The 18217-nt window shown below is 47.8% G+C and overlaps 1 protein-coding gene across 1 annotated transcript in view; it reads left to right on the forward strand.

The window, feature by feature from the left end:
- The window catches only part of ADAM19 (ADAM metallopeptidase domain 19), a 92222-nt gene extending 74023 nt beyond the window's left edge, over positions 1-18199 (forward strand). The window contains exons 15-23 of the mRNA XM_027545819.1: positions 1200-1308; positions 2545-2749; positions 3722-3799; positions 3918-4026; positions 5050-5194; positions 5999-6083; positions 6375-6599; positions 13560-13712; positions 14665-18199. Of these exons, the coding sequence (XP_027401620.1) occupies positions 1200-1308; positions 2545-2749; positions 3722-3799; positions 3918-4026; positions 5050-5194; positions 5999-6083; positions 6375-6599; positions 13560-13712; positions 14665-14718 (1163 nt within the window). The 3' untranslated portion in view covers positions 14719-18199. The remainder of the gene's footprint in view (positions 1-1199; positions 1309-2544; positions 2750-3721; positions 3800-3917; positions 4027-5049; positions 5195-5998; positions 6084-6374; positions 6600-13559; positions 13713-14664) is intronic.
- Positions 18200-18217: the final 18 nt, after the last annotated feature.

The raw sequence follows: 18217 nt of genomic DNA on the forward strand, positions 1-18217 counted from the left end.
CCTTCCACCCCGATGCTTCCTAGCCAGCCTCCCCCTTCAGACACTCTGGATTGCTTAGGATCAGGCTTTACAAGAGCATCTCCAGATATTACCTTTTTTTATCGCCTTGCCTCAAGGCGGACTTTCAGCAGGAGGCAGTAGACAGTATTCCTCCTAGTTCCTTGATGCTTTAAATTCTCACAGTGAGTGAATGGATAAGAACAATCCAACACAACAGGTGGACGATGGAGCTGTGAGCAAAGTATCAACCATGAGATGGGATTTTTTTCCCATATATCATATTGGAAAAGAGTGAAAAATTAATATGATAAGTTGGCATGATAATACTGTAACAAGAATAATAGTATAGTTGTGGAGAAAACCATATTATACATGTGGGGAAACAGATGTGTACAACCCCAATGGAAAGCCGTTTGGAGATACCAGAATTTTAAGTGTACCTGTCATTGGACCCATCCATACTACTGCTTAGGAATGTGTCCTATGTTTGTATTTGGCCAAGTAGATTTACAAGGATATTTATTACAGCACTGTTAGAGCAATAACAACCCATAAATACTTCAATAAATCCTATCAGTTAAGGTAAATCTCGTGCACCCAAATACATTGGGACTCCATAAGCTGAATAAAAGGACGCAGCTCTCTATGTACTAAGTAAAAAAAAAAAAATGTGAATAGACTATGTGGCCATTCCTTATTGGATAGATTATCTCTAGAAGATACACAAGAATTGTATCTAGAAGGTAGAGATAAAATTATCTTTAGAAAATACACTGTTAATTGATTGCTTCTCCAGGTTTTAGGGATGTGGGAACTGGAATGGCTAAGTAGAAAAAACAGAAAAACGTATTTTATTCTTAAAAATCTTCTGCAGGTATCACCTTTATTAAAAAAAAAAAAATAACAACACCTGAAATGAGAAAGGGCTTCTTCATGAGAAAGAAGGCTTAGCACACAAACCTCCCATAGATATAAAACCTCAATAAAGTGTAAAGAACTGATATAAAACCTTTTTTTATGAGTAGGTCTTGAGAAGGTGGGGGTGGACCAACAGATAGGGATAAAGAAAAGGCTGAATATTCCCTTCCATAAAACTTCCTTACTTCCTGATTTTGCCAGGGGCTAGCTCTGTCCTTTGGGGGCTTCTGACTTCTACTAAAGTTGGCTAGTGTGCTGATAAATGTTTCTTGCCCACCCAGGAGCCCGGCCTGCTCCTGATCTCTGCTTCGAGAAGGTGAATGTGGCAGGGGACACCTTTGGAAACTGTGGGAAGGACATGAATGGGAAACACAAGAAGTGCAACATGAGGTGATGACCATAAGGCAGACCCCATGAGATGAGGATGCCAAAGCAAGTCCTGCTCTTTCGTCACTCCCACCCACTCATCCGCTTGGCTGGCCCTAGAGTGGGCCCTTCAGTAATCTCTTCCAGGCCCTTTTGACAATGCACCATTCAGCCCTAAGGAAGTCAGAGGGAGGGTGTGGATGCAATGCTTCCTAGAAGGCTGGTCACATTTCCTTTTGGGACCTTCTTATACTAGGGCAGCCCATCAGCCCTCTTGGGTCATTTCCGCAGGGTACTAATTATACCCTCATCTGAATAGCCTGTCATTCACCCAGTCATTCATTCATTTCAACCATCCATCCACCTACCCACCCATCCACTATCTATTGTGGATTTACCATGTGCCAGACACTGGGCTGAGTACATGGAACTTAAGAGGATAGTGTAATAATGGAAATATGGTGGGAGCCACCCAACCCACCGTAGTGGGCTGAAGTGGTTTCCCAGAGGAAGTTATGCTTAAGCTGCGATCTGGAGAAAGTATCTATTTGAACAGGATGAGGAATGGTGCTGGTACATGGTAGAGTGTCCCAGGCAGAGAAATGAATAGAGAAAAGCTGGTGGTAGGAAGAATTGATAGCAACTTGATATAGTTAAAGTATAATGTTGGGGTGCAGCGGGGTGGGGGTACGGGGTGCGCTACTGAGAAATGAGCCTGGCTAGTTGAGCAGGGACCCCATCATGAGAAACCTTGAGTATATGGCTAGGGGAGTTTGGACTTTGGCTTGAGAGCAGTTTGGAAATTAGGCCCTTGTAGGGCAAGTCTGGAGCAGGGAGACCAGTTTCCTGGTGTCCAGGTGAGAGAGGATGGTGGTGTGAACTTGGGTTGGTATATAGGATGGAGGAGGGAGGTCAGGGATGACACCAGGCTTCTTCTGGCTGCAACACCAGGGTGCTTGGGGGTACAAAGAGCATAAGGGGTTAGGTTGCTCAGGTCAGGCAGTTGTTCTTGCGGTAAAGGGGACTTCCCAAGGCCAGCCCTCTGGCTATATCTACTTGGGAATAAAGATATAGCATCCTATCCTTAGTCTAAGACCACACAGAGGAATTCTGGCTGAGTCCCTACAGCACACTCATTGCCTTTTGCCTCTCCCCCATACAAACCTGCTGTCCCAGTCGAGAAAGACTGAAGCTCTTTGGTGTCCCAGCTCTTCCCTGTCTCTGATTCCATCTCCTTCCCTCCTCCTCTCTTGGGCTCAGAGATGCCAAATGTGGCAAGATCCAGTGTCAGAGTTCCGAGGCCCGACCCCTGGAGTCTAATGCAGTGCCCATCGACACCGTCATCGTGATAAATGGAAGGCAGATCCGATGTCGGGGCACCCACGTCTATCGAGGTCCCGAGGAGGAGGGTGACATGCTGGACCCCGGCCTGGTGATGACCGGGACCAAGTGTGGCCATAACCACGTAAGTTCCTTCCTCCAGCCTCACTTAGCCTCTGGGTTGCAGAGGGTAGTGATTGAAGTGGGAGTCTGGGGGAGGATGCCTGGGTTCAAATCCCAGCTTCCCCAACCTCTTTAGCCCTGTGGCTTACATTCTTTATAGAGCATATTATTAAGAGCAAGACCCACCCCGTAGAATTGTCGTATGGATTAAATGAGATAATCCCTGTAAACTGTTTAGAAGGATTGTCTATTATATCTCTTTTGTCCTCATCATTAATTATCATATGAATTATGAAATGGTCTAAACTAGGAGTCCGGGAAGCCTGGGCGGCTATCTGAGAGTTAACTCTGAGAATAACACTGTAAAACACATCTGAAGCACTAGGTGTAGTACCTGGCACAAAGTAAACAGCTATCACCATGGTCATTATTTTTAAGTATAATGTTTAAATTAGTACATATTAATATGCAATTAAGTAACATAGAACCAATAGTAATATAGAATGAAATCACACATATTTCTTATATGGGCTTCCCAGGTGTGGCACGGTGGTAAATAATCTGCTTGCCAGTGCCAGGAGATTCAGGAGACTCGGGTTCAATCCATGGGTCAGGGAAATCCCCTGGAGAAGGAAATGGTAACCAAGTCCAGTGTGCTTGCCTGGAGAATCCCATGGACAGACGAGCCTGGTGGGCTACAGTCCATGGAGTTGTAAAGAGTCGGACACAACTTAGCAACTGAGCACGCACACACATTATATTATTATATTTTCTTAGAATGTAATATTTGTTGTTTTCTCCCTCATCGCAAGAGAAATAGCAGAACTTAGTTAGTTGTCATCCTGTCCTTGAATTTTTAGGTTGTTTTTATCACTATAATAACCTGAAGCAGGCTGCCTTTTTGAGTCCCATATGTTCTGAAAGCAAAACCTCAGTCTCCTAATCGCCAACCAGTGTCCCTTCTGTTGTACTGACCGGTTTCTTCTCATTACAGATTTGCTTTGAGGGGCAGTGCAGGAACACCTCGTTCTTTGAAATGGAAGGCTGTGCGAAGAAGTGCAACGGCCACGGGGTACGTATGCTGGAGGTTCTGGGGCTCCTCTGCGATGATGTCCATAGGGGCAGGCACTGTGGGAAGCCAGAGCTCTCTAGGGTGCTGACATCTCTTCCCTGCCCTGCCCTTGCTCCAGGTCTGCAACAACAACCAGAACTGCCACTGCTTCCGGGGCTGGGCCCCACCCTTCTGCAACACGCCAGGCCAAGGGGGCAGCATCGACAGCGGGCCCATGCCTCCCGAGAGTGAGTGGCCGGCCTGCGTGGCTCCTGCCCACCTTTGTGAGGAGGGATGGATGGCATAATGCAGAGGAATAATAAGTCAGCACTGTCATCCTGATTTTTATAGATGAGGGAACAAGAGGGGCTGAGTGGGAGGAGTGGCCCAGGCTAGCAGCCTGGTGTGGGGTCCAGCTGGTTGCTCTTCCTCTGTCTCTGTCCCTTCTGTTGAGGAGCCTGTTCCTGCTTACAGAGAGATTAAGACAGACCACAGGTTATTGAATAATCCATTCTATCTGGGGGTCAGTGGTAGCAACTACCCCTTCTCAACCACTTAAAATTAATCATGGACCTAGGGCACATTATAGTGACTCAGATGCCCTTTGGTGGACAAAGCTTAAAATGAGGAGCTGGAAATTCAGAAGTGTATTTCAGGGATTCTAGCTCTTTGGTTTCCAAACTTTAAAAAAATAATAGCAAAAAATTTTTTTTTTGAGCAAAATCTTTCAAGGAAGAAACCTCTATATAAAGCAGTTAAAAGTAGTGTGTCACTGGTCTATATATATTTTGTACATTTAGATTTATAATTCATGAGAACATTGAGGCGAATTTGGTGAAACCAAATGTGAAATTGTGGATTATGCTTCTAATCTTAGATCAATCTATATGTCTCAGTGTTTTGTGGTTGCTTTGTGTCCAGGAAAATCATGATTTAGGCAGAAAACAAGTGGTAAATAATAATAGAGCTGGAATAATAGAGCTCCTTGCCTTATATGAAAAGGAATGCTTTTCAATTAAGCAGAAGTAGCTGGAGAAACTTTACTGTGAAGTCCCTGCCAAGCAGGTTGACCTGATTATTGAAGCTAGTAATATTAGTGACTTCCCAGTGGGACATAGTATGTGTTTTTTTGTTATAGTTTTTAAGTTAAAATAAGTAATACAAGGTAAATGAAAATCAAGGATCTGAAGAGTATCTGGAACATATTATTTGAAATCCACTACTGAAGCCAACTGCTTCTAAATCTGCCGCTTGGGTTCTGTTTCTGGAAGGCGCTGGTCCTGTGGTCGCCGGAGTGTTTTCAGCCATCTTTGTGCTGGTGGCCCTGATCATGATGTATCGCTGCTGTAAACAGAACAACAAACTGGGCTACCTCAAGTCCTTAGCCCTCCCTTCCAAGCTGAGGCAACAGTTCAGGTATGACGGGGTGCCATGAAGGATTTGAGGTCTACTTGGGGGTCACAGCTTTCTGAAAGCAGTGCCTGGTTTTAGAAGAAGAAGGTGGTGGTGGTGGGTCTCATTTAGTTGGAAGGCAGATGCCCAGTGCACGTCACCCTCTCCCCTTCTGCTACGCTCCATGACCACGGCAAACATTACTACTTGATTTTTATTGTAAGCAAGCTTGATTGAGCCTGGTCATCACTTCAGAAGCCTTCTCAGCAGAATGCCCCCAACCAATTCAAGCTGGAATGTGAAATGAAGTCTATCCTGTATCTAATGGATTTCCTCCGCATCTTAGAGCTCAGAAAGTGAGGCAATAGAGGAAAACTATCTCAAGTCAGTCTACAGAGAGTAATTTTTGTCCTAAGTAATTCATTCCTGTGGGTATTGAAGATGTATAGTCTCCAAGTCCTCTGTTATAAATCATAATTTTTCCAGAGGAGATTTTTAAATCCCAGGTCCTCCTGGAATGATGCCTGAGGGAGATTGGTTGATGGCTGGTAACATCCTTGTCTTCTTGGGGGAGAAAGGTCTTAAAAAGGGTGACGAAAAGATACTGAGGCACACTGTGCTGTATATGAGGCCAACTCTCTTTCCTTGGGAGTTTTCCACTGGCCACCGTCTCCGTGACGAGGGAGCTGGGCTTCAGGAGGGCCAATCCCACTTCCGCTAGAGCAGATTCAGGGATGACTGAGCTGCTGGCTGGCCACACCTGGGTCAGAGCGAACTCAGGCAGTAACCTTCAATGAACAACCTGTGCTTCTCCTTCCTTGTTACTAGTTGTCCCTTCAGGGTGTCTCAGAACAGTGGAACAGGCCACGCCAACCCAACGTTCAAGTTGCAGACACCCCAGGGCAGGCGAAAGGTAAGAGCTTTGCACCATGAACATTGCTACTTTGACCTTCTCTCTTAGGACTGTGCTAGATTTTCCCATAAGCACCTTTGTGGGCCCCTTGGGATTCGTAATAAACGATACTTTCTTGGCCTGAGAGATGGTCAGCTGGTTCTACCATCCCCTCATGACTTTAAAAGTTGCATTTGACCTCTGGGATCCGAGGTCTTTGTTCGTGCCAATGGGACACCCAAGGCCACCCTCAAGTTTTTAAGTGCATTAAGGGTTCCTGTATCTCAGACGTTCCTCGTCTTATGCATACAGGTGACCAACACTCCTGAAACCCTGCGGAAGCCCTCCCAGCCTCCTCCCCGGCCCCCTCCAGACTACCTGCATAGCGTGTCACCACCTGCGCCATCGCCAGCACACCTCAGCAAGGCTGCTAGAAACTCCCCAGGGCCCAGACCATCAGTAGAGAGGAAAGAATCATCCAGGGGACCGCCCCCAAGCCGGCCAGTGCCCCCCGCCCCTAAGTGCGTCCTCTCCCAGGTAAGTGGCTTCTCAGCAACCCTGGATCAGGAGCATCACTTGTCAGGCCATCAGCCATGAGGAATGAGGAATGATGGAGGCTGGGAAGAGAGAGCTTGCTGAGTCCTGGGCTGGCTGCCCTTGCTGCATTCTGGTCCATACTGGGCACACAGAATGTGAGGTGACGAGATGGGGAAATATGCTACAGAGCACTTCCGCCCTGGCTGGCGTCTTCCTGACAAGCCGGCGCCCATCTTCCACCCGAAATGTGCATGTTCAGTCAGTGTTTCAGTTCCCCGTGGTCTTTTCCTCTCTGCTGGGCCTTTGCAAATGCTGTTTCCTCTGCCACATACACTTTCTTCCCTTTGCACCAACATCTCGTGTTCATTCTTAGGTCTCCTGTTAAATGCTGCTTCCTCCAAAAAGCCTTCTCTGACCCCCAAGCCCAAGTTTGGTGTCCCTGCATTTCTCTCATCATAGTACTTATTCCACCATGTTGTGCCAATCAGTACCTTGCACTAGTCGGGAGGTCTTCCTGAGGGATGTAGGGTGATGCTTTGCTCATCTGGGGGGCAGGTCAAGGGGCCCGGCCTCTGGGAGGGGTGGGCAGGGTCTGGGCTATCCCCGAATCACCGGTGTTCTTTAGAAGCAGAGCCATCCTGCCCGACAGTCTGTTTACCCGGCGTGTCTGTGCTCTGCTGGCTCCAGCTGTACCTTCCGGCAGGAGTTCCTACAGCACAGACACAGATGTTGGGTGGTGGCCAGGCGTGGTGCCTTCCGGAACCACCTGTGTTTTACCCTCAGTTGGGGTAGGGGACTTGCCCATTTTCCTCCTGGGACTGTTGTTCTTGGGCATGGTCCAGGGGGCCCAGGCTGTCCCTGCCCCTAAGGACTGTTGGCTCTAGGTCCTGGGGTCTCTGGGACGTGACAGTGTCATGGTTCAGCAGAGCCAGGAGCAACAGGTTTGGTTCTCTGATGATGCAAAGCTGCTGCAGTGCGTGCTCCAGTGCTCAGTCATGTTCGACTCTGTGACCCCGTGGACTGTAATCCATCAGGCTCCTCCGTCCATGGAATTTCCTAGGCAAGAACACTGGATCGGGTTGCCATTTCCTTCTCCAGGGGGATCTTCCCAGCTCAGGGATCAAACCTGCATCTCCTGAGTTTGGCAGGCAGATTCTTTACTCCTGCGCCACCTGGGAAGCCCTGCAAAACTGCTGCTCTCCCGTTTTCCTCATCTGGGGCAGGAGTGGGATAGAAAATTGCATACAGAAAGAGAAAAGAAAGACTGACAGGGAGAGAAGAGGCAAGAGAGAGGAGAGCAGAGGACAGGGAGAGTGTTAGGCTCCTTGGGCAACTGTAACTGACACCACAGTCTGGGGGTGGGGTGGTGCCGAAACCACAGAGAAACTACTTACTTCCTGACGGTTTTGGAGGCTGGAAGTCCAGCAGGTTTGTTTTTTCTGCGGCAGCTCGCCTTGACTTGCAGGTGACTGCATTCTCCTGTGTCCTCGTGTGGTCTTTCCTTTGTGCGTGTGCGCCCCGACGTCTCTGTGTGTCCACAGGGACAGTCAGATTGGATTAGGGCCCACTCTAACGGCCTCATTTCAACATAATCACCTCTTTAAAGGCCATGTCTCCAGATACACTCACATTCTGAGACACTGGGGTTTAGAGTGGCCACATGTGAGTTTTGAAGGCCACAGAAGGAGAGAAAAAGGGAATAAGGGGGGAGAAAGCAACCGTGCGCAGACAAGGGTGTGAGGGGGGAACAGAGGAGGAGGGAGGGAGGGAGCAGTCCATGAGACCAGTGTTCCAGAAAATCTTGCACTGCAGGCTTGTTGAATGGAGATGGCTTCAGCCTGAGCCCAAGGTGCTGAGCAATAGGTTGGGGGAGGGGCTGGGTAGTGGACTCCAGCTGCATTGCCCTGGAGGCTGCTGGCAGGAATCCAGAGCCCAGAAGGCCCCTCCACCAGTGGCAAGTACCCCAAAATATACACCCCAAGCATGGCTTCAGGCCCAAACAGGGATTTCTCAACAGTGCTGAGGGCAGGCGGCAGGGATTCAGTCTGGGCAGACGCCCTTCCTAGGACCCATCTGAGTACTGAGTCTCTGCTGCCCTCAGTTTCTGTTTGGGGGAGCTGTCTCACAGGGTTGAAGGGGCCAGGCCAAGGGGGCAGTTTGTAAGTAGAGTAGCCAGGACTTGCACCTAGGGCTGACTCCAGACCCTCCGCCACCCTGTGTGTCAGGCCCTGGGTCGGCTCTGGGGGCATCCACACTCTCAGGTCTCAGCTCCACAACCTCCTAGCCTGGTGACTGGACCACTCTTGAGAGGTGGTAGGCAAAGCTTTGTAACCTCTTCTGCTCTCTCTGCACATGTGTGTGAACTTTTGCTTTGTACCTGGCACTGGTGAGCAAAGCAGAAGCCATTTCTGCCTGCTGGGGAAGACACTGGTATGTGTGTAGTTACAGAAGTGGTAAGTGCTATGAAGGAGAGGTTCAGCTTGCTTACAAAGAGAGTTATCGGGGACTTGATCTAGTCTGGAAATCTGGGAAAGCGTCCCTGAGGAGGTGACATTGGAGCTGAAACCTGAGGGGTGAGCAGGAGTTAGCAGGCTGTGAGGGGCAGGAGAGGTTCTTGGACCAGGGACCTGTTGGTGGGGAAGCTTTGTGATGAAGAGAGCCCCCAGATGGAAGGAGCTTTAGAGCCCCTTTGCCTGGGGCCCAAGGAGCTATGATAAGAAGCTGGAGAGCCAGGAGAGGCCAGACTGTGCCATGGGCCTGGATTACAAATTGGATTTGCATTCAGTGGGAACAGGGGGGCAGTGGTGGGATGTGGGTGATGTGATCAGATTTGGTTTGGGATCTCTGTTTGTGCTACATTTAGGGAAGAGGGAGACACAGTGCCTAAGAGAGGGCCCAGAGATGTTTCTGGGGCTATTAATCTTCCTTTTTTTTTTTTTTAAACCTGGGTGAGGATTACGTTAGTGTGTTCATTCTGATAATTCATTTGGTTGTATATTTATGACTAATGTTTTTTATGTATACTACACTTTAATTAAAAAGTCATTTTAAAAAATGAAAGGCCTACTATGGTGGCATTTGATCAGAGGGGGATGAGGCTGAATGCACAGACATTATCAGTTACAAGGTTTAAACTGTGTCCGGGGGAGAGGCGATGGTAGCATTGACAGGGTGAAGCCCATGAGGGGTGTATAGAAAAGAAAATAGACAGGACTTGGGGAACAGTTACTGCTGAGGGTTGGGAGGGGATGATCCCCGCCTGCACAGCTGCCCAGTGTCTGGTTTGGTTTGTGCAGCTTGACTGACAGGGGTGCTGCTGCTGAGGATGGGAGCATAGGGCCAGAGCAGTTCAGGGACTGTTTCCACCCCAGAAAAAGTGTTGGGTGAGGCCTCCGGTAGAGCCCAGCTGGGTTGAAGCAGACGTGGCCAGTGGCACAACCCTGCTCGGGGATGCCCAGTGTTGCCATGCTGATGAGGTTCCTGCCCAGATCACCTCTGTTAGCATGCATGCACGCGCGCACACACACACATACACACAAACACACACAAATTGTTCATTTTGCACAGCAAGCAGCCAAGAGAGCACAGCATTTCCCCACTGCATCCTGACATCTGCACCCAGCTGTTGCTTCCGCCAGAATGTCTCTGTCCTGGCCTCCAGGAGCCACTCTGGTTTGGCAGCTGTCTGGCCTGGAAGGGTGTGGGATCTCTGGGTCCTTAGGGGAAGGAATGGAGCGGGTCAGCGTGATTTTTTGGTCCCAAGAATCTGCTGCTTTTACTCATTTCTGCTCCCAGTTTTCTGCTGACTGAAAAGCTTCTTGCAGAAAATCTCTGATTTACTCCCACCCTCTCCCCATGCTTGCCATTTAGCCATTTTTATGCTTGCTCATGACCTCCACAAGAAGGGGAACCATCCAGGTCAGCAGGCCCTGAAACCCTCACTTGTGGAATCAGCTTCTCTTGTACCAGCCTGGGGATCTGTGGGTGGTGGCATGGTCCAGTCTTTGCCCCTTAAAATTTGTTTTTTGATCACAGAAGAAATACAGTTATTTAAACTTTTCTGACTAGTGCAGAGTTTTATTTTTTTCAACTAACTGAGTGACTGAACTGAACTGAAATGGATGTTGAGTGCTCACTGTATATGAGTCCCTGTTCAGGAAGCTTGAGCTGTATCCCTGAATCGGACAGAAAAGGACCTCTGGTCCTCTTTCTGGTCTCTTGGGGAACAGAGAGAGAAAATAAAAAATAAGGGAGTATACTGTGGTGGAATGGGGTGATATATACCAAGAAAGAAAAAGTAGATTAGGATAAAGGGGTCTGGGAATGCTGAATGAGGGGGTGCTGCAGGTTTTTCAATCTTATTCCCTTTTATTTTTATTATCTAAAAAAAATTTGGCTGCCCCATGGGGCATGTCGTTCCCCAACCAGCAACTGAGCCTGCACTCCCTGCAGTGGAAGCACAGAGTCTTAACCACTGAACATCCCAGCTGTTGTAGTTTGAGTCTTTAGACTTTTCTATATATAGTATCATGTCATCTGCATATAATGACCACTTTACCTCTTCTTTTCCAATTTGGATACCTTGTATTTCTTTTTCTGATCTTGACTACTGTGGCTAGGACTTCCAGTGCTATGTTGAATACAAGTGGTGAGGGTGGGCATCCTTGTTCGGGATTGTAGTTGGGAAGGCTTTCAGCTTTTCACTGTCAAGTATTATGTTGGCTGTGGGTTTGTCATAAATACCTTTTATTATGCTGAGATATGTTCCCTCTATACCCACTTTGGTGAGTTTCTGTTATGAATGAATGTTGAATTTTATCAAATGCTTTTTCTTCATCTATTTAGACAGTCAGTGGTTTTTGTCTTTTCTTGATGTGGTGTATCACATTAATTGATTTGCATATGTTGAACTCTTGTTGTGACCCTGGGATGAATTCGGTTTGGTCATGATGTATGATCTTTTTTATGTGTTGGATTCAGTCTGTTAATATTTTGTTAAGGGCTCTTGCATCTACATTCATCAAAGATATTGGCCTGTAATTTCCTTTTTTGATGATTTTTGTCTGGTGTTGCTATCAGAGTGATGGTGGCTTCATAGAATGACTTAGGGAGTGTTCTCTTCTCTTTAATCTTCTGGAGTTGTTTGAGAAGGATTTGTGTAAGTTCTTTGTATGTTTGGTAGAATTCTCCAGTAAAGCCACTGGTCCTGGACTTTTGTTTGCAGGGAGTTGTTTTTTTTTATTATAGGTTGTGTCACACTTCTAGTAATTAATCTGTTCAAAGTATCTAGTTCTTCCTGATTCAGTTTTGGAGGGCTGTATGTTTCTAGAAACTTGTTCATTTCTTCTAGGTTGTCCAATTTATTGGTATAAAATTGTTCAGAGTTTTCTCTTATGATTTTTTTTTTTTGTATTTCTTCAGTGTCTGTGGTTGTTTCTCCTCTTTCATTTCTTGTTTTATTTGGGTCCTCTGTCTTTTCTTCTTGGTGAGTCTGACCAGAGGTTTATTGATTTTGTTTATCCTTTCAGAAAACCAGCTCTTGGTTTTATTGATTGTTTTCTATTGTTTTTTAATCTCTGTTATTTGTTTCCTCTCCGATCTTTATTATTTCCTTCCATAAATTGACTTTAAGTTTTGTTTGTTTTGTTTGTTTAAACCAAACTGCTTTTTCTAATTCTTTTAGATGGTAGGCTAGGTTGTTTGAGAGTTTTCTTGTTTTCTGAGGATGGCCTGTATCACTATGAACTTCTCTCTTAGGACTGCTTTTGCTGCATCCCGTAGATTGTGTATGGTTGTGTTTTGCAGAGTGTTATAATTTTAAATAAGGCCGTTGCTACTGCTATTGCTAAGTCGCTTCAGTCGTGTCCGACTCTGTTTGAACCCATAGACGGCGGCCCACCAGGCTCCCCCGTCCCTGGGATTCTCCATGCAAGAACACTGGAGTGGGTTGCCATTTCCTTCTCCAATGCATGAAAGGGAAAAGTGAAAGTGAAGTCGCTCAGTCGTGTCCGACTCTCCGCGACCCCATGGTCTGCAGCCCACCAGGCTCCTCCGTCCATGGGATTCTCCAGGCAAGAGTACTGGAGTGGGGTGCCATTGCCTTCTCCAAAATAAGGCCATTAGGGAAGGCCTTATTGAGAAGGTAGTAAAACATGAAGGTAATGTGAAAGTACAAAGGAAAGAATTGTGCCACCCACAGACAACCAATATGGAAAATATGATTTCTTCTTTTTAAAAATTTTATTTGCACAGGTAATATACATATGTATACTCTTGTTAAAAAAAAATTGAATGTTCACTTGGATGACCCCTCTCACCATGCACAGCCCACTCTTAACCTCTGACCTGTTATCAATTTGGTCTTCATCCTTTCTGACTCCCCCTGTACCTTTGGATTTACATTGGTAGGGGACTGAGGGAGGGTGACTTGTTTCTCTAAACTACCCTCTGCAGCTTGTACCCTGCCTTGCCATTCCTCTTGGTCATCTTTCCACCTCAGCACTTATCAGCCTACTTCATTCTTTTAAAATGCTATGTCATATGTCTCTGTGTAATTTTAGTAATTTGTTGATGAAAATTTTAATTATTTCTAATTTCTTTTGCTGTCATAAACAGTGCTTCGAGGAACATCCTTGCAGTTTCATTTCTGTGGCCCTGTGCAAATAGTTCTCTAAAATGGGTAACAGGAAGTGGAATCATGTATTTAGGTCAGAGAATGATCACTTCTAAATTGAGTATGATTTCTGATTTTAATAGATACTGCCAACTTGCTCTCCAAAAAGGCTTTTTTTCCTGAGCAGGTAAACATGTACGCACACAATCTGTTTTTATAAATGGGACCATTCTTTTTAAATGGTATATCCCTCTTCTCATCTGCTTTTGGCCTGTAACATACTGAGGACGTTTTCTCTTGAACAGGCGCTTCTGGCCTTTGAATGAGGCTTGTGGCTTTCTCCACAGGATCTTTCCAGGCCTCGGCCGCCGCAGAAGGCGCTCCCAGCTAACCCAGTGCCAGGCCGCAAGAACCTCCCTAGGCCGAGCGGTGCCTCCATCCTGCGGCCCCCTCCCTCCGGCCCTCCTCAGACCCGGCCCCTGGTGGCACCTGCCCCAAAGGTGAGTCTTCAGAAACCCTTGAGGTAAAAGCTGAGAGCAGAGGGATCCAGGGGGCAAAAATACGGCTGAGAAAACAGACCAGTTCATGCTTCTTGGGTAAGGCTGAACTTCCAGAACAAAAGCCAAGGACAAAAAGCTTAGCCTGAATGACTGTCCCTTAAATTGGTGATATCACCCCCTAGTGATAGAGGTGTTTTAGTTCCACATGAAAGCTGATGTTAAGGAGGCTGAGCTCTGGTACCTTCAAACTAGCTCTGCAGCTGATGAGCTGAGTGGCCCTGAGCAAGTCACTCTTGAGTCTCCGATGCCTTATCTTTTTTTTTGTTTGTTTGTTTGTTTGTTTTTATTTGTTTTTATTTTTTAAATTTTTTTAAATTTTATTTTATTTTTAAACTTTATATAATTGTATTAGTTTTGCCAAGTCTCCGATGCCTTATCTTGAAAGAGGTTTTACGAAGCAGCAGTAGACAACCCCCACCCCCACCCCCACCCCAGGTTGCTGTGAAGGTCAAGGCAGTTAATTGTCATTAACTGCCAGCCTTTGGTAGGCTGTGCACAATGGCCTTTCCTAACATATCTTCCTTGAAGCTGACGTATTCTGTGTGGCCAGTCCTGGGGTCGGGGCAGACAGGAGCCAGTGAGGAAGCTGGCTGACTGCCCTGTGTTCCCACGAGGTCCTGCAAACTCTGCAGACTGAGGCACAGCTTTGTTGAGAGGGAGGAGTAGGGATAGCTGATTAGCTGGGGTCAGGAGCGGGGTGGGGGGCGCCACGATGCCTCTCACTGGAGAGCTGATGGACAAGAAGACATGTGGATAGACTTCTGTAGAAACCATCTTTCCCAGCTGTCTGTCTCGTCTGCTCACCTGACACAAGCAAGAGGACAGTGCCCCATGATTCCATTAATCCGCACGGATCTGACGTTTCTCTCCCTCCTCTCTTGTTTTCCCTCAGTTTCCTGAATACAGATCACAGAGGGCTGTGGGGATGACTAGCTCGAAAATCTAGACTCGTCTAAAGGGGCTTCTCCCTTCCCTTGAGGACTTTGAATACCACGGAGGAGCCGTTAGCCATGGGCTCTGGAAGAAGCAAGTCTGGCCGCCTCCGAGCTCCTCCTCCCCAGCTCCCCTCCTCCTGGAACCAGCGCATCTCTGAAAATCTCCTTCTCGACTCAGTGCCTCCTCGGCCTCCTCAGGGGCCCAGAGTGACTACTACCCCATGGCATCCAAGTGTTGTTTTGTGCAATATCCAGCCCCAGGTAGGAACAGGAAAGCAGAGGAGGACGAATGGCTGCTTCTCCCTCATCCACCCTCCAGCTGGGCCGTCCCCCAAGAGGTGCCAGTCCATCTGGTGCCAGTGGTCCAAGCTGGAGCCCAGCTGGGAAGCTGGTTTCGACCTTCAAGCCAGGACTCAGCTTGGAGAAGCCATCCATCCACATCTGGGTACACGTGAGAGCTTTCTATGCTTCTGTCTTCCTCCATGGTTCCAGGCTGGCTGGAGGTGGGCACTTAGCCTCCCTTTTAGCTCTGGGATCGAGGGGTCCCTCCCACTGCCCAGGGCTTGGTCAAGTTCATAACTCCTGGCTCAGTGGTCACATGTGAACAAATCAAGTCTTCTCCTTACCACCCCCCACCACCCCCAAACCCCTACCTACCCATATTCCCACGGGTCACTCTGACTCAGACAGGTACTATTTGTAGGCGTTTAGACAGCAGGGGGAGCATAGCCTGGGCCCCTCTGAGCCATCAAGCCAAAGGTCGCCATCTGCTTGCCATGATTCTTGCTTGCTCTGTTTTCTCTTTTCTGCACTTCGCAAGTGCCTCGTGCTTTTGATTTCTTTCCCTGCTTGGACCTGCCCAATGTGTGGTGCTGTGGAATGCGATTCCCCAGCAGTCCCGACTTCCTGGGACCTGGTGCTGTGACTTGCAGGTCAGGGTTCTGCCTGACGGTTGGCCCCAGGATTTCCTGGTTTCTCGAGAGTGATGACTGGCATGGCCTTGGGCCATGGCTGTGAGCACCTAGCTTTACTGTCCATGGTTTTGTGACCTCAGCAGAGTGCAGGTCTTCCTCTCCCTGCCCTGAATCTGAGCATGGTCTTCAGGGATGGCGGCAGGTGTAGGGAAGGGAGCGGATGTCCTGGGAACCCCATCTATCCCCAGGCTGATCAGCGACGAGATAGGACTGTTGTCCTTTGAGCAGAGAGCATACCTGTAGAGCTCCCTAGAGAAGCAGCCTTGATGGAGTCTGTGCTGGGACCAGCGAGATGATTCCTTATCCACTTCCTTGTGCTCTTTCCTCTGGTCCTGTCCTCCCCACAGGGAGCGGGGCTGTGCGGTGCTCTGCAGGCTGGGACAATTGTCAGAGTCACCGGCGAGGTTCTCTGGGACTGTCTCCCACCCCAGAAAGGTGCTGGGCATCTGGGGGCTGCCCACCTCCTGCAATGAACAGATGTTTGCTCTTGAAAACCTCAGTTCAAGGAAGAGGCTTGAGTTCTCACCCCAACCACTAGCCCAGGGCCCCATTCTAGCTCTCCATACACAATGGGTGCTTAATCGATGTTCTGGGTTTGGAGACAAGTGGGAGATTTGGGCTGTGCACCTGGTGGACTCTTGGGGTACATTTAGAAAGAGCTCAGGAAATGAAGTTCTCCTCCCTCAGGTAGTTAGGTAGTTGTGATGTTGGTGATATTCACACCTCTGTCTTGCTGACAAGGGTCCTGGTTGCGCCCCACACCCAGTGTCCATCATCCTCACTTCCTGGTGGGGTCAGGGGACAGCCTTCCATTTAAGCATGCTACTCTAGATGCCCCAGGCCTCACGGCTGGGTCCCAGAAAATGAAAGGCTAAAACACTTCCCCCACCAAAATCACCCTTAAGCCCAACCCCATGCCTCACCAATGATCCTGTGGTTCCGTCCAGCTTTCCTCCGCCACATCAGGAGGTGGAAGGCTGTGAGGTGTGAGCCTCTTGAATCTGAAATCCACCCTCCCTGGAACCAAACCAGAAAGAGACCTGGGTTGTTGCTTTCTTGTGTGTTGTTTTCCATTATTTTAGTACCACCTCCACGTGATAAAAATTGTACTGTGAACTGGAAGATGGTCGAATTTTTAAAATCTGGTAAGACTTTTGGCAACCTGTTCTATTTACTGTTTCTCTCCTGGTTCTGTTCAGGGAGGCAGGAGGCACCATTCTGGAAGGCCAGGGAGGCTGCCCGGGGGGACAAGACTGGCTACTGTGGCCTGCTTTTCCCCTCCTGTGTCCATGTGCTGCTTTGAGGTGATGAAACCCAGTATGGATTTAGGGAAGGAAGGACTTTACTCACAGGGATTACTGCAAGACAGGGGAAGGGAATGTTGAGTCAGGGGCACCGGGCAGTTGCTTTAGGAGACTGCTCGGGTGAGCTGAGTGGCTGCAAGATCTGTAAAGCATCTCACAGCTCAGAAGGAAGAGGCCTTTTATAGGAAGGAGTGAGCATGGCTGGAAAGAACCACATTCAGGGACAGACTTTGTGGTCAGCCTTTGGGGGAGGGGCTGATGCCGGCTCTGGCCAAGGGCAAGTCCATGCTCAGGGTCTGATGGGGAGGAAAGGAGCTTAACTGAGGCTTGGTGGAGTGACTTAACCAGCCTTCTGTTCAGATGGAGACTATGTAAATCTTTTTAGAAGCTAACTTAGCCTCCTACCAGTTTTTCAACCCTAGACTTGTTTTCCTTAAGAGCCTGGAAGGCATCTCTGAAATGTAAACCTCAAGGGATCTCAAGGGAGCTTGCACTGGCTCTCCTTGTCTCGGTGGGTTTTAGCCCAGGCACTGGGCTCCAGTGGTAACTGCCTGCTTACCTTCGGTTCTTTTTAGCCTTGCTTACTTCTCCCTGTAAAAGAAAAGCTCCTTTCTGTCCCAGCTCTGAGAGCCTTGCAGATCTTATAGTGTCTCGTTGTAGATCTTACAGTGATGTCATAGCCCCATCCACTATGGCCATGACCCCTCTCCATCTCTTGCTGTAATCCTTTAGAACAAAGCCTCCTCTTACCCATGTCAGAATTTGTTTTTGTTTTTTTGTTTTTGGCTGGGGGTATAGAAGATTCTCATGTTTTAAATTGGAGACTGGTTTTAAAGTCAGAGATTGCATTAAATGTATGTACAACAGCTCTGCAGGACACCCAAGAAAATCAAGACTATGCCAACTGGAATGGTGCCCCACCCCTCCCTAGGGAACCTGGTAAAGGAGAGGATCTGTAGAATCCACACCAAGTGCCCCCAGAGCCACCCACCCTCTCTCACCACCCACTGTGTGTACGTACGTATGTGTCTGGGATCCAGGGCAATGTGAATTTTCTTTTTATTTGGGAGATTGTTCACGGAAAACAGATCCTCTTTTCTCTCATTCACCTATTAATTGTTTACAATATTTGTATATCTATGCAAAATACTTGAATGGGCTATGGTGCCTTTTTTCCTTGTTTGTATTTAATTAAATTGTCATTTGAAATGTTGGCTGGTTTGACATCTCGT

The sequence above is a fragment of the Bos indicus x Bos taurus genome, chromosome 7 (genome assembly GCF_003369695.1).
Source record: "Bos indicus x Bos taurus breed Angus x Brahman F1 hybrid chromosome 7, Bos_hybrid_MaternalHap_v2.0, whole genome shotgun sequence".
NCBI classification, from domain to species: domain Eukaryota; kingdom Metazoa; phylum Chordata; class Mammalia; order Artiodactyla; family Bovidae; genus Bos; species Bos indicus x Bos taurus.